The 15098-nt window shown below is 41.1% G+C and overlaps 1 protein-coding gene across 7 annotated transcripts in view; it reads left to right on the forward strand.

Moving 5' to 3' along the window:
• The first annotated feature begins 1163 nt into the window (after nt 1–1163).
• Nucleotides 1164–15098, forward strand: part of ZMYM6 (zinc finger MYM-type containing 6) — a 39294-nt gene continuing 25359 nt past the window's right edge. For 2 of the 7 annotated variants that reach the window (XM_055341832.1, XM_055341835.1), the window contains exons 1-4: nt 1393–1631; nt 3359–3525; nt 11864–11948; nt 12650–12899. In XM_055341832.1, the coding sequence (XP_055197807.1) occupies nt 3433–3525; nt 11864–11948; nt 12650–12899 (428 nt within the window). In that variant the 5' untranslated portion in view covers nt 1393–1631; nt 3359–3432. Of the gene's footprint in view, nt 1311–1392; nt 1632–3358; nt 3526–5647; nt 5689–11863; nt 11949–12649; nt 12900–14701; nt 14794–15098 lie in introns of those variants that run through there. The other 5 variants (XM_055341833.1, XM_055341834.1, XM_055341837.1 and 2 more) reach the window with 5 other exon arrangements.

The following is a 15098-nucleotide window of genomic DNA, read 5'->3' on the forward strand; positions in this document are numbered from 1 at the left end:
AATAAAATGACGGACAACCCCATACAAAAGTGGATGAGATCCTTAAATAGGCACTTTATAAAAGAGAATGTCCAGGTATCGAGAAACATAAAAAAAATGGCTCAACCCTATTAGACATCTGGGAAATCCACATTAAAACCACAATGAGGGGCACCTGGTTGGCTTGGCCATTGAAGAGAGAGACTCTTGACACCCAGGTGCTGATTTTGGGCCCCATGTTGGTGGCGGAGATTAATTAAAACTAAAATCTTAAAAAAACCCCAAAAACCAAAAAACAAACCACCCCAAATCCAAAGAAACAAACTCCACAATGAGATACCACTATCCCCCCCCCCCCACCCCGAAAGGTTAAAATTGAAGAGATGTACAGTGGTCCTTACAGGTGAGGATGTGGGGCAGCTGGGTCTCTCACCAATGGCTGGTGGGGGCGTGGAATTGCTTGGCATCATCCCCTTAAGTCTCATACGTGCATAACAAGCAAGGCCTACACCCAGCATCTGTGCAACAAGGGGCAGGAAAGGTCACAGCAGCATAATTGCTAGTCAACTGCAACCTGGAAACAACTCCAAAAAAAAAAAAAAAAAAAAAAAAAAGAAAAAGAAACAACTCCAAGGTACATCAACAGCAGACTAATTGTCACATATTCATAAAGCAGAATATTATGCAGCAGTCACCAATCAAAAATAATAATAGTTCTGAATGCAAAAAAAAAAAAAAGCAACAAATCTTGACTTCGACCAAGTTAATCTGTTTACATTTATATGTGAGATAAAAATTCGTACCTCTTGGGGCTGCAGTGAGGACTAAGTGGATTGATGGAGGTCAAGGAGTCATGAGCCCTTGGCTTAACAAATAGCCATTATTTATTCTTACGCTCTCTTAGGAGGCCATCTTTGTGCAAAACTGTGCAGACAAAAACAAAAACAAAAACAAAAACAAAAACTGTGCAGAGTATTTGCAGTGCCCCCAACTTTGTTTTGTTCCCCCCCCGCCCCCACAAAGCCTATTTGCTACCTTTTCATCCTCGGGTCTTGGTCTCTTTAAGAAGTCAGCCATCACTGAGGAGAGAGGAATCCTGGGAAGAGCTCCTCGGCTCAGGCCCAGAGCATGACGGGAAAAGGAGGGGCGGAGACAGGGCTGCGCATGCGCGGTTGGCCCCGCGTTGCGTTGCGATGGCCCAGGCGGAACAAGTGCAGTAAGAGAGCATCACCCCCGTGCCCGGCGCGCGGAGCTGTGGGTTCGGGCCCCGGCTCCCCACCCCACCCCGCGACCCAGCCGGGGCTCCGCGGAAGCAGGGAGGCGACCCGAAGGTGAGCGCGGCGGCGGCGGGGCGGGGCGGCGGGCGCGCCACGTGACGAGGCGGCCCCGGGCGGGGGCGGCGCCGGGAGCGCGGCGGGGACGCGGTGACAGGGGCTTGCGGGGCGCCCGCCCTGCCCGCTCTGCCTGCGGCGGCGGCGGGCGCGAGGCTGATCGGCGCGGGCGACACTTGCGGAGCGAAGCGGCCCCGGGAGCAGGGATGAGCGCCCGGGGTCGCCGTGACCGCGGCGAGCGGCCCGAATCGTCCTCCGGTTCCCCGCAGGTTCCCCCGCCAGGTGCCCATTTGCACGCCCGGCCCGGCGGTAAAGACGAGGGTAAAGACGGCTCTGGGGGCGCCCTGCGGCTCGGGCTGGACGGCCGGGGACCCTGGAGACCCCCCAGACCCTGAGACCTCGGGAGACCCCGGGGCCCCGGAGACCTCGGGAGACCCCGGAGACCTCGGGAGACCCTCGAGACCTTGGGAGACCCCGAGACCCCGGAGACCCCGGGAGACTTCCGAGACCCCGGGACCCCGGAAACCCCGGGACCCCGGAGATCTCGGGAGACCCCCGAGACCTTGGGAGACCCCCGAGATCCCGGAGACCCCCGAGACCCCGGGAGACTTCCGAGACTCCGGAGACCCCGAGACCTCGGGAGACCTCGGGAGACCCCGGAGACCTTGGGAGACCCCGAGACCCCGGGACCCTGGAGACCTCGGGAGACCCCGGAGATCCCCGAGACCCCGGGAGACTTCCGAGACTCCGGGATCCCGGAAACCCCGGGACCCCGGAGACCCCCGAGACCCCGGGACCCTGGAGACCTCGGGAGACCCCCGAGACCCCGGAGATCTCCGAGACCCCGGAGACCCCGGGAGACTTCCGAGACCCCGGAAACCCCGGGACCCTGGAGACCCCCGAGACCCCGGGAGACCCTTGAGACCCCGGGACCCCCGATACCCTAGAGATCCCCGAGACCCCGGAGACCCCGGGAAACCGCCCCCCCCCCCAGACCCGGAGACCTCGGAGACCCTGAGACCCTGGAGCCCCCTGGATCCCTGAGATCCCAGGACCCCGGAGACCCCCGAGACCCCAGAAGGGGCAGGACCGCTTTAAACAGGGGCCTCCCTGGTGTTCACCTGCGAGCCGCATCTGGAGCTCGGCCGTCGTTGGGGCCTGACACGGGGCCCTAGGGGAGGCCCCCCGGAAAGGCCGAGCTCGGGGTGGGGGTGGGGAGCGTGCTGGGCGCCCCGCTGGGAGAAGTAGAAGCTGAACGGGTCAGAAACTGTGCTTCTGAGTCCTCTCCTCCAAGTGTTTGATGACTTCTTCCCGCGTCCTGGCCAGCCGGTCTCACCCCCCACCCCCACGTAACTGCAACATTTGATAGACCCGAGTGTTTGTAAAGTTACCGGGGACGCGGGAACTACTTCCAGAAGACTTTCCTTGTTTTATTTTACCTTCTGTTCTTTTTTATTTTATTTTATTATTTTAATTTAATTTTATTTTATTTTTTATTTTATTTTATTTACTTTATTTTATTTACTTTATTTTATTTATTTTATTTTATTTTATTGATTTCATTTTATTGATTTCATTTTATTTTGTTTTATTTCATTTTATTTATTTTATTTTATTTACTTCATTTTATTTTATTTTTTATTTCATTTCATTATTTTACAGGGGGGGGGGCGGGTGGAGGGAGAGGGACTCTTGATCTTAAGCAGGCTCTGCACCCAGCACCCAGCCCGTGGAGTCTGAGCGGGAGGCTCCATCCCAGGATCCTGAGTTTATTGACCTGAACCAAAAGTCAAGAGTTGAGTGCTTAACTGATCGAGCTGCCTGGGTGTCTCCCCGCCCCCAGAAGACTTTTCTCATGTCTTGTCATGTCTCAAAAGAGCAGAAGGCAGGAAGGGGGGAGGACAGAATTAGTCCTGGCCCCAGAAGCGTTGTTTTTCGAAGGCTCAACTTTGAAGCCTTGTGCTCAACACAAAGTTTTTAATATAGATAAACGTGAAGGAGAAAAAAAAGAATAAACCCGAGTGCCAATGCTTTATGTTGTATTTTAGGAGTCCACCTGCCCTTTACCAAGAAGAAGTCTATTAGTTTAAGGCTGGGGAATTCCTTTACATAAAAAATTAGAATGAAAGAGCCATTGGATGGTGAATGTGGCAAAGCAATGGCACCGCAGCAGGAGCTTCTGGACAAAATTAAAGAAGAACCTGACAATGCTCAAGTAAGCATTTCATTTTTTTTTAAAAAAAATTTTTATTCTTTTCTACCTGCTGAATTCAGATTTTTAGTTAGGCAATTTCTGACTTGTATGTTGAAACAAACAACTCAAACTGTTTTTTTTCCCCCCATTAGATGAGTAAATCAGATTTCTCTTTAAGTGAGAAAAGATCTCGGAAACTGTGTATTTCTTTTTGTAAAAAGTACTACGTATTACCATTTTTCTATACTTGGAACTTTTTTTTTTAATTTTTCTTGTATCTGACAGTAGTTTCCTTTTATTCTGTATCTGTGGTCTGTTCTATTCCAGGAGACTGAGTCAGTTTAGTCCCTCTCCTCGTTGAGCTTATAGGTTAGTAAGGGTGATAGATATTATACAAGTAATTGATCAAATAATATATATATTTACAAACTATGACAAGTGCTCTGCAAGAAAAGCCTAAAATGGGAACTCTGACCTAGTTTTGGTTGGGGGCAGAGGTTGGCTAGGGAAGGCTTCCATGAGGGAAGGATGCGAAAGCCGAATTACGAAGAATGAATTGACTAGGCAAAGGCGTGGAGAGTGTTCCAGACAGAGCAATCTGCATATAGGGAAGCCCTACGTTAGATGCATGGTTCTTTTGAAGAACTGCAAGACCACTGAGCCTTGGAACAGAAAACATATGCAAATGGTGATGACGGTAATGTTGATCATAACAACACTAATAGGTAGTATTTATGTTTCAACTTGTATATATTCTATCATAAAGACATATATTATAAATATTAACTTACTGATATTTATATGTGCTTAGACTATGCCAGGCACCATTCACACAACCGCATTATCCCCATGTTACAGATGAGGCAACCAAAGTGCAAAGAAGTCAAGCAGTTTACCAGGGATCACAGCTCATAAGTGGCATAGTAGATTCAGATCCAGGTAGTCAGACTTCAAAGCCTGTTATCTTGCTTCTAGAATGAGGCTCTGTAGGAGTTTGAGGCCAGATCATGCAGGACTTTAGGACCTTTTTATGAATTTTGGTCTCTCTGGGAAGACCCCATGGGAAGAGAGCAATGGGAAGAGATTGCAGGATTTTAAGTGGGAGAGTAAGATAAACATACTTAGAAAGATCATCTAGGTACCCTTAGGGACCCATCTTGGAGATCTGTGGAGATCAGTATGAAGACATTGGTTATTTGTTTTGGTGAAGAATGATGTTTTTTTTTTTTTGTTTGTTTTGTGTTTTGGTTTTGCACAGTTCTTTTGCTTGATACTCTTCAGTTACTGCATAAGCAAACCAATGATATTAAAAATATGAATTATAACAATAATAAATAATAATGCTAATATTTTATTTCTCATCCCATCTCAAAGGCAATGTTATTCCAGAACAGGGATGCCAAACAGATTTTGTCTCCCTAGAGTGCTGTGCTGAGAAGGCATCTGAGATACTGTGTATAGAATGTGGGGTGGGGGTGAGGCATGGCATCCATGACATTTATTTTCCCCCTAGATACTAAATTCTTACTCTTCTTCCAGAAGTAACCATTTGTGTGCCAAGTTTTGTGGATTCTACCTTTGAATTTTTTTTTTACTATCTCTGCCTTTTCGTTCCTATGTCATTTTTTCTCATTTTAACTTTTTTTCTTCATTTTAACTTTTATAACGGTTTCCTACTCATCCCTTTACTTTCAGTCACTATCCCCAGCAAAACCCTGTGTAATGATGCTATTGTACCTCCACAGATCTGATGCCATCACTACCTTTAAAGACCCAGCCTCCTCATGCATGATGAAGCATGAACTTTGTAGTGTAACCTCCAAACTATCTATGTTTCCAGCCTTTGTTTCTGTCTTCAGTATCATTGGTCATCCTTCTCACCTTTTTGAATCTATTTACCTGCAAACTATCTGCATTTTACTCGAAGTCATATTCTGTTGAGTTTGGTTTCCTCACCTTTGCACATGCCATTTCTTCTGCCTGTGGTATTCTGAACTAGGCAGTGTGGCAAAAATTTGTCTCCTCTTTAAGACATAGCATACAGTCGGTCACTCTGGTAGAATTAATCCTTTTTTTTTGTATTGTATATTGCTTTCACTTTTGCTGTGGCATCTCCAGGTCAATGAATTTTGTTTTCATACAGAGTCTGGAAGCCTCGATTCCTAGTGCAATGACTGGCACAAGGTACATGCTTGATAACTGGAATAAAAGAGCCTTTATTTCATGACGAAGAAACTGGGCCTGAAGAAAGAAGGGGCTTCACTAAGGTCCCAAGGCAAAGTTGGGATACAAAACCAGTTTTTAAAAATTCCAGATCCAAGTTTTCTTTCATTATGCCTTGTCTGTAGTATATAAATTTAACAAATACTGTGCTATGAGTTGAATGTTCTTTCTGAATGCCAAAATTGTGATAATGAAAATCTGCCTAACAGCTTACTTTTTTCTTTTTTAAAAAAGATTTTATTTATCTAAGAGAAAGAGAGAGCAGGGGTAAGAGCAGGGGGAGAGGGACAGGCAGACTCCCTGCTGAATGCAGAGCCCAAGACCCTGAGATCATAACCTGAGCCAAAATCAAGTTGGGTGCTTAACTGGCTGAGCCACTCAGGCACCCCAACAGCTTACATTTTAAATTTTTTTTTTTTTACATTTTAAATTTAAGTAGATAGGGACCAACTCAGTTCTCTTTGTAATACTTAATATTTTTTGATATGCAGCCTTCTCCTGCCGCCCCACCACTACTGAAATAATGTTCCTAGGAGAATTTTGTAGGCTGCAATGGTGTTAAAATGAAATGATTGGGGATCCCTGGGTGGCTCAGCTGTTTAGCGCCTGCCTTTCGCCCAGGGCACGATCCTGGAGTCCCGGCATCAAGTTCTGTGTCGGGCTCCCGGCATGGAGCCTGCTTCTCCCTCTGCCTGTGTCTCTGTCTCTTTGTCTATCATGAATAAATAAATAAATCTTAAAAAAAAAAAGAAATGATTACCACTAACTTATTATGGAAAAAATTTTGAGCATTCCTGGATTAGGCTTTTGTGATGCCTTAGGACCTGTCTTACTGACATGCACAAAATAAATCTAGATAAAGCTTTGATGCTCACATAGTTCAGAGCTATAGCAGCTGAGGTGGTTGATGCTGAGGTACTGAGTGTGCTTCCTGGGAAAGGAGCTTGGTGGTGCTGCTCTCACTTCTTGCTTCTCAGGATTCAGACTGCCTCTATAACTGCATGCTACAAAACAAAGCTGAAGGCTATTTTCGCTTTTTGCCTTTTCTCATAAAAGCAAAAATCTTCAGTTTTTTTTTTGGTTAGCGAAAACAGGTGCTAATAATATGTAAGTCTGGGATCCCTGGGTGGCGCAGCGGTTTGGCGCCTGCCTTTGGCCCAGGGCACGATCCTAGAGACCCGGATCAAATCCCACGTCGGGCTCCTGGTGCATGGAGCCTGCTTCTCCCTCTGCCTATGTCTCTGCCTCTCTCTCTCTTTCTGTGACTATCATAAATAAATAAAAATTAAAAAAATGAAAAAAATAATATATAAGTCTTTTGTAAAAGTGAAGTGGCATTACGCAAACTTTTGAAAAGTGGGGAATACCTCTATTAAGAGTCTTCTGGATTTAAAATTACATTTGAGCTGTCATTCAGTGAGTTTTTATTGCTGCTTATCATAAATTTCATAGCTCTTGTTCAACATTGTTTTAAGTAGTTTACCTATATTAATCCATTTGATGCACATGACCCTAGAGTTAAATACCATTACTCTTCTTGCTTTACACATGAAGATGCTGAGCCACAGATAGTCATTTGTTAAAAGTCACACAACTCACTCAGTGGTTGAGTGAGGGTTTGAACACAGGCAGTCTGGTTCAAGATCCCAAACCCTTAACCCAGATACGGCGTCTAAGTTGTGTTAGTTATTTTGTTCTTAGAAGAGCTACAAAGATGGAAAGACAGGACCTCTGCTCTCAAGGGAATTGATAGTGTAAGAGAGATACAGGAAGAAGAGATAATTAGTTATTGAGTGCATCTCATCAAAAGCTATGCTAAGCATGTTTTATGCATTCTCATTTAAATTCTACAACCATATGAGGCAAGTATCTTTACCCCATTATAGAAATGAGGGAACTGAAAAAAAAAAAAAAAAACAACAACAAATGAGAGAACTGAGGAAAGGAGAGGTTGGTAATTTACCAAATTCAAAGGCAGTAACAGCTGGAATAGGCACTGGGGTCAAACTTGTTTTCTTTCTGTTGCTTTGTGCCATCTCTGTACAGATACAAAGTCACAGTATTATGTAGTTACTGTAACAGGAAATGTATAGGGTGCATTGGGAGCATAGGAAAGGGAATCCTTAAGTCTAGAGAGGAAGGGAAGTCTTCCTGGGGCAGGTGGCACTTGAGTTGTGTGCCAAGTCATGGAGAGGTGAGAGATTGTGGTATGTTTAGTGGTTGAGTATTTCAACACAAAAGAGAATAGTTTTTTTTTTTTTTTAAAGATTTTATTTATTTATTCATGAGAAACACAGAGAGAGAGGCACAGACACAGGCAGAGGGAGAAGCAGGCTCCACACAGGGAACCTGACATGGGACTCGATCCCGGGACTCTAGGATCATGCCCTGGGCTGAAGGCAGGTGCCAAACCGCTGAGCCACCCAGGGATCCCCTGGATATAGTATTTAGATATGAAAGTTAATCTATCTGTAGGTTTAGTGTTAGATAAAATATAAAATGCCCAGGAAATTTGACTATCAAGTTAAGTGATTTTTTTTTGAAGATTTATTTATTTAGTTGAGAGCAAGAGAAAATGTGAGTATGGGGGAGGGGCAGAAGGAGAGGGAGACAGTCCAAGCTGACTCCACACTGAGCACAGAGCCCAACTCAGGGCTCCATCTCATGACCCAAGATCACAATCTGACCAGAAACCTAGAGTTTCTAACCAACTGCACCACCCAGACGCCCCTTAGCAGTAATTTTTTTTTTAATATGAGTAGGTTACATGTAATACTTAGGACATACTTACACTAAGAAAGTGTTGTTTATCTGAAAATCAAATTTTGCTAAGCTTTTATATTTTTATTTGCTAAATCTGGTAATCCTATATAGGTGATAGTTGAAGTTATGAATGTGGATGAGATCATTCAGGAAACAAAAGTAGAGAGAAGAGCTCAAGGTAGAAAGCTGGGAAATGGATTAATTTAGGGCTTCACAGTGGCTTCAGGGGATGGCTGGGTGGCTCAGGAGGTTGAGTTTCTGCCTTTGGCTCAGGGCATGATTCCGGGGTCCTAGGATCGAGTCCTGCATCAGGCTCCCTGTGAAGAGCCTGCTTCTCTCTGCCGGTGTCTCTGCTTCTCTCTCTGTCTCTAATGAATAAAGAAATAAAATCTTAAAAAAAAAAAAAGAAAAGTGTGGGATCCCTGGGTGGCTCAGCTGTTTAGCACCTGCCATTGGCTCAGGGTGTGATCTTGGAGTTCTGGGATCGAGTCCCGCGTCGGGCTCCCTGCATGGAGCCTGCTTCTCCCTCTGCCTGTGTCTTTGCCTCTCTCTCTGTGTCTCTCATGAATAAAGAAATAAATAAAATCTTTAAAAATAGAAAGTGGCTTCAAGGTCGTCCCCCCCAATCAGCAGCCTCAGCATTACCTGAAAATTTGTTAGAAATTTATATTCTTGGACCCTGCTCCATACCTACTGAGTTAGAAACTCTGGGGTTGAAGCCCAACAATTTATGTCTTAACCGGACCTTTAAAGGGCTTCAGATGCCCTTGAATTTTGGAACCATTGACTTTAGGGCTGAATATAAAAGATCAATGAAGGATATGAAGACATAAGTAATGAATTGAAGTATAAGAACCAGAAGACAATGAAATGGAATCATTGGCAGTGTCAGATATATCTGAGAAGCCTTGTAAGATAAAACCTAAAAATGTTTATTGCATTAAGTAGCTGCAAGGTGATTGACTAATTTTATAACAGTTTCAGTTGGGGGTGTGGCTGGCTCAGTTGGAGGAGCATGTGAGTCTTGATCTTAGGGTTGTGAGTTCGAGCTCCATATTGGAAATAGAGATTACTTAATTATATAAATAAAATAAAATAACCCGTTTCAGTTGAAGCAGTAGCCTGACAGCATTGGGCTAGGGAGGGAATCGAAGGAAGTAGAAAAATAATCAGGCGCTTTTTCTCTGGCTGGTTGGAAAGAGAAGAGGGTAGTAGTTCCTTAGGAAATAGGTTCCTTATAAGCAGAGAGGAGAAAAAACTGACATGGAGGTGGTGAGAGGCTGGAGATAACACACCAATGGTATGGCTTGCTGAAAGAAGGGAGAGGGAGAGGGACCCCAAATGCAAGCACTTTTAGTCATGGTTAAGAAGGTTGCTTTTTCTTATAAGAGGACAGTTTGCTGATCAATTTATAGGCATGGTGAAGGTGGAATCAGAGATTGAGGGATTTCTAGTTTCTTTTTTTCTTGGTGAAATTGAAATATCAGGGAGCAGGAAATTTGCAGGGTTGACTTACTAGTGGTGAAGGGTTGGAACAATTACTTTGTGAATCAAAAGGAACTGACGGGAGATTTAACCAATATTAGAAAAATATCAGAGATTGAATTAATGATAAGGTAAAGTAGTTTTATATTCTTAGGTGTTCTTTTTGGTAAGTTGAAGGAGCGTGTATATAGATACTTTTAAATTCCTCTTCTTTTTGTAAGTGCCAATAGATAAACATTGTTATTTAAGTATAATGTTTAAGAACTTCCACGAGGAATCATTCACTCAACGAATATTTATTAAGTGCCATAATTATGACAATAATATTAAAAGCTAGGATTTTTTTGTTGTAAATCATGCTTAACTTTTGATTTATCTGTAAGGTACCATGCTACAGACTGCATTTATATTAAATCATTTATCCCCTCATAATGGGCTTGTGGGTTGGATAATATATTTTATAGACAAGGAAGTTGAAACTAGAAGAGATTAAATATCTTGTTTGAGCCAAGATAACGTTTGTTTCTGACTGCTGTCAGAACCCATAGCCTCCTTTGTTAGGTTATGTTGAGTGTGCCAGGTGTTGAGTGTCCAGACGTGGGAAAACAGATATGGTCCCTGTCCTTATCGGGCATGGTCCTTTCAGTCTTGTGTGCATGAGGAAAAGAAGAAAGGTGTTAGACATAACAAATGATCACCCAAATAGGAAATGGCGTGTTGTGACAGGCGCTATGAGTGAAAGGAAATGGGAGACTACAGCTGGGGAACTTCTTTTCCAGGGAGGGCCATGGTTTGAATTCATTATAGTAATTTTTTTTTAATTTTTATTTATTTATGTATGCTAGTCACACAGAGAGAGAGAGGCAGAGACACAGGCAGAGGGAGAAGCAGGCTCCATGCACCGGGAGCCCGACGTGGGATTCGATCCCGGGTCTCCAGGATTGCGCCCTGGGCCAAAGGCAGGCGCCAAACCGCTGCGCCACCCAGGGATCCCCAGAAAAGACTTTTTTTAAACTTTATTTTGAAATATGTATTTTAGCACCAAAAAAAAAAAAAAAAGGATGGTTGTCATCTCAGAATAAAGAACAGTCTTTTTCAAAATAGATATATGTATTTTTAAAATTTTGTTTTATTACATTTTATCTTAAAGCATTTTAAAGAATGTATAATTAGGATAAATTTGATTTAGGCTCTGATGATTTTAGGTATAATGAACAGATTGCATTGAAAATCTTGTCTTTTCTGCCATTAATAGATATGACAGTTTGTGAATCTGTTGGTTAAAATTACTAATTGGATCCAGTCTCTAAATCATTCAGATTTAATTTTATTTATTGCTTCCTTATAAACACAGCCTAAAAAAAAGGGTAGTGCTCAACATTGAAATAGCTGTGTGTGGCTCCTATATATGAGATTACATTTGAAAAGTGGTTACAAGGGGATCCCTGGTGGCTCAGTGGTTGAGCGTCTGCCTTCAGCCCAGGTTGTGATCCTGGAGACCCAGGATCAAGTCCCACATCGGGCTCCCTGCATGGAGCCTGCTTCTCCCTCTGCCTGTGTCTATGCCTCTCTCTCTCTCTCTCTCTCTCTCTCTCTCTCTCTCTCTCTCCCTCTCTCTCTCTCTCTCTCTCTCTCCCTCTCTGTCTTATGAATAAAATCTTAAAAAAAAAAAAAGTAGTTAAAATTGTCATGAAAGATCTTCCAGTTCTGAAAGGTTCTTTTTGTAAGGATTAAGTCTAGTATAACAACTTGTAAATTTTGACTTTTGAAGTATTTGTGAAGGTGATTATGATTAGAATGTAGAAGAGATATGACAGGATTATTTTTTTGCTTGAATTTCTGGTTTATTTAGATACTAACACTGTATTTATTTCTTTTTTTCCTTAAGGAGTATGGACATGACCCAAAGCTGAAAACTCAAGAAAGTGAACTGAAAATAAGTGCTGTGTTTTCAGTTGGTGACAGTCCACTTGGTAAGAAATATAACTGTATAAGTTAATTATGATTAGTATTGTTATATTTTGGCTATAGAATTGAGGGAAAGTGCCTCCTCGTATATCGTTTATTCCTTAAGATAAAGCAGTGCTTTTTAAACTGGGTAGCTGGTCTTGATTGGCACTTTAAAAAGTGGAATAGAGGGTCACCTAGCTGCTCAGTTGGTGGAGCGTGTGACTCTTGATCTCAGGGTTGAGAGTTTGAGTCCACAATGGATGTAGAGATTATCTACACAAAATTTTAAAATATATACGTTATATGTATATAAAGAAATAAAAGGTGGAAGTAGAGTAAGATTATATTAGAATGTCATGCATGTAGTAAGGAAACATTATTTCATGAAACTACTGTTTGAATGATTAAATTTTACACACATAAACATACACACAAATGTATGTTTCTCCTGGGTTATAATGTGAAATATAGTTCTAACCATGAGTTATTGTTAAAAAAGTTTGAAACCCTCTGTTTTATTTTGTTGTTCTTTTAAAAAATTTTATTGAAATTCCATTTGCCAATATACAGTATAGCATCCAGTGTGAAACCCCGTGTTTTTGAGTGCTTGTTACTTCATGGATATTGGATTTTAAGACTGAGAATTTGCCCTAAAAAATGGAGAATGTATATGTGTTTGTATTGATACTAAAACTGTTTTTCCCCCCTTATTTTGTATTTATAGCCCAACAATTGACCCCAGGCTTTCAGTTTTCTCTTGCATCATCTGGCCCAAACATTTTGCTTCCTTCGGTTCCAGCCGTAGCTATTCAGGTTTTTTGTTCTGGTTGTAAAAAAATGCTTTATAAAGGGCAAACTGCATATCATAAGACCGGATCTACTCAGCTCTTTTGCTCCACGCGGTGCATCACTGGATATTCTTCACGGGTCTGCATACCACCTCCTCCCAAGAAAACCTGCACAAACTGTTCAAAGTATAAAATTCTTAATTACATCCCTCTTTACTTTACTTTTTTAATGTGTATGTAGTTTAGTTCAAATATGCTGTTGTTAAAAAAACAAAACAAAAACCAAAGATGCTGTTGCTACTTTAAATCTCTTCAGCATGTTTCTATGGAAATAGCTTTTTAGCTAATTGAAAAATTTGCAAAATCTCAAGCTTTGTAACATGAAATAAGACTTGGTGTTAAAAGTGTCATCTAAACCAGTTTTCTATCTCTTTAAGTTTAAATTTTACTGTGGAAAGAAATAACCATTTGTGGGAATTGTAGGACCACTCATATATCCTGTAATTGTAGACAACCATTCACAATTATTTATTATCTTGAAAGTCACTGAAGTAGAATAAACTAGTATATAAGTTATTTAATTGTTTAGGAGATAAAACACTAAGTGGTTACAAAAATAATGTGTTTATTTCTGAAACATCTTTTTGAGTTTTTGTGGGAGGTTATTGTCACATGTAAGTGCATGTGTCACATGTAAGGTTACATGTCTGTCACATGTAAATGCAGAGAAAGGAAGAAATAGCAACAAAGCCATATAATAAACTTCTTTCTCTACATTAATATGTGTGAAAAATTTGGCATGTTTTGCCTATTCCTGTGTTAGTACAGTTCTAGGAATACATTGTGTTGTCAGTCAGTAGTCATTAATCTAAAGTGATAAAAGTTAAGAGTTTGGTTTAGATCATGACTCTATCCCTTAGATTAATGGTCCTTGACATTGGGTCTATATATTTAACTTTTCTAGGCCTCAGTTTCTTCATTGGTCAATAGTATCTACTTAGATTTTAATGAAACAGTGTTAGCCCAGGGCTTAGGACATAGCAAATGCTTGATAAGTAGGATCCTATTACTTTTAATAATAAAATTAGTATCATTATGTATGTTAACATAGAATTTATAGGCCCCTCTTTTATCTTTGGAGATATATGACAGTTTTTTTTTTTTTTTTTATCTGCTTGGGGTGTTGGCCTTACATATCTAAAAGTGATCCTGTTAAAATGGAAATCTCCAACTAAAAAAAGAAGAATTTAAAAATATTTTACATAAATATTTTCAAATTTAGTTTTGTTCTAAAATGTTCTCCTAATATCTTACTTAAACTCTTCTATACATTCTCATGAAACTGATCTGGAAGGGTAAAATTAGTTTTCTGTTTTTAGATACTCTGTTTCAAGATATCAAATATCAAAATAAAATGAATTAAATTTTAAAGAATGTAGCACAACTTATACATCCAAATGCATATTATTCTCTTAAAAATAGTCACTCTCATCAGAGACGTTTTACCACAGTGCTGCTCTTACTCAAAATTTTTTTTTATCTTTTGATTTGGCATTGCATTCAGAGCCTATGAAACATTCCTGTAGACCGATTTAGGTGACAAATCTGTTTATACCATGGGTTTGGTTCTTGCAAATTGCCAAAAGTTGCTTGATGCCTTTATCAGTTGACTATCATAGACAGTTCAACTGAGTCATACACTTAAATGTGATATTTGACTCTCACATTGAAAAGTTGTTCCTAGAGTTCTTGTAAATAAAAGAGAAATTAGAAGAAAGTTGGAGCCGTGGATTTTGGATGTGTGTGTGTTTTTTAAGATAACTGTTAAGGTGTAAGTTTCATTTGGATGTATAAGGTTTTAGAATGCATTTATATTTATGTGCACAGATTGCCATTAAAAAGTCATTCTCATTGGTTTACGTATGTGTATATTATACCACTGGCAGATTCACATTATTAAATAACATTCTTTATTGCTTTGTTTTTAGTAGAAAAATCACTTTTCAAAATTAATAACTTCATCCGTGTGTAAGCATATCCACTTGGTTTCCAAGATTCACTGTCCTATTTTTAAGGTTAGGTGAGTTTTAGAAAATTAAAGTACTTTGTTGTTATTGTTATTCTTTCATAGTTTACTGTGGAACAGCTCTGTATAATAAAGGCACAGGATGGGAGGCAGGATAGTGGATTAAGTCCATGGACTGTGGAATTAGACTGCCTAGAGTTTATATTCTGGCTTCACTGCTTACCAGCTGTGTAACCTTGACAAACTCTTTAACCTTTCTGATTTGATCTCCTCATCTGTAAAAGGGCAATTATAATAATACTTACCTTGCAGAATTTTTGTGAAAAGTTGGTTAATTTGAATAAAGAGAACAAGGTCTG

This window comes from Nyctereutes procyonoides, unplaced genomic scaffold (assembly GCF_905146905.1).
Source record: "Nyctereutes procyonoides isolate TBG_1078 unplaced genomic scaffold, NYPRO_anot_genome, whole genome shotgun sequence".
NCBI lineage: Eukaryota > Metazoa > Chordata > Mammalia > Carnivora > Canidae > Nyctereutes > Nyctereutes procyonoides.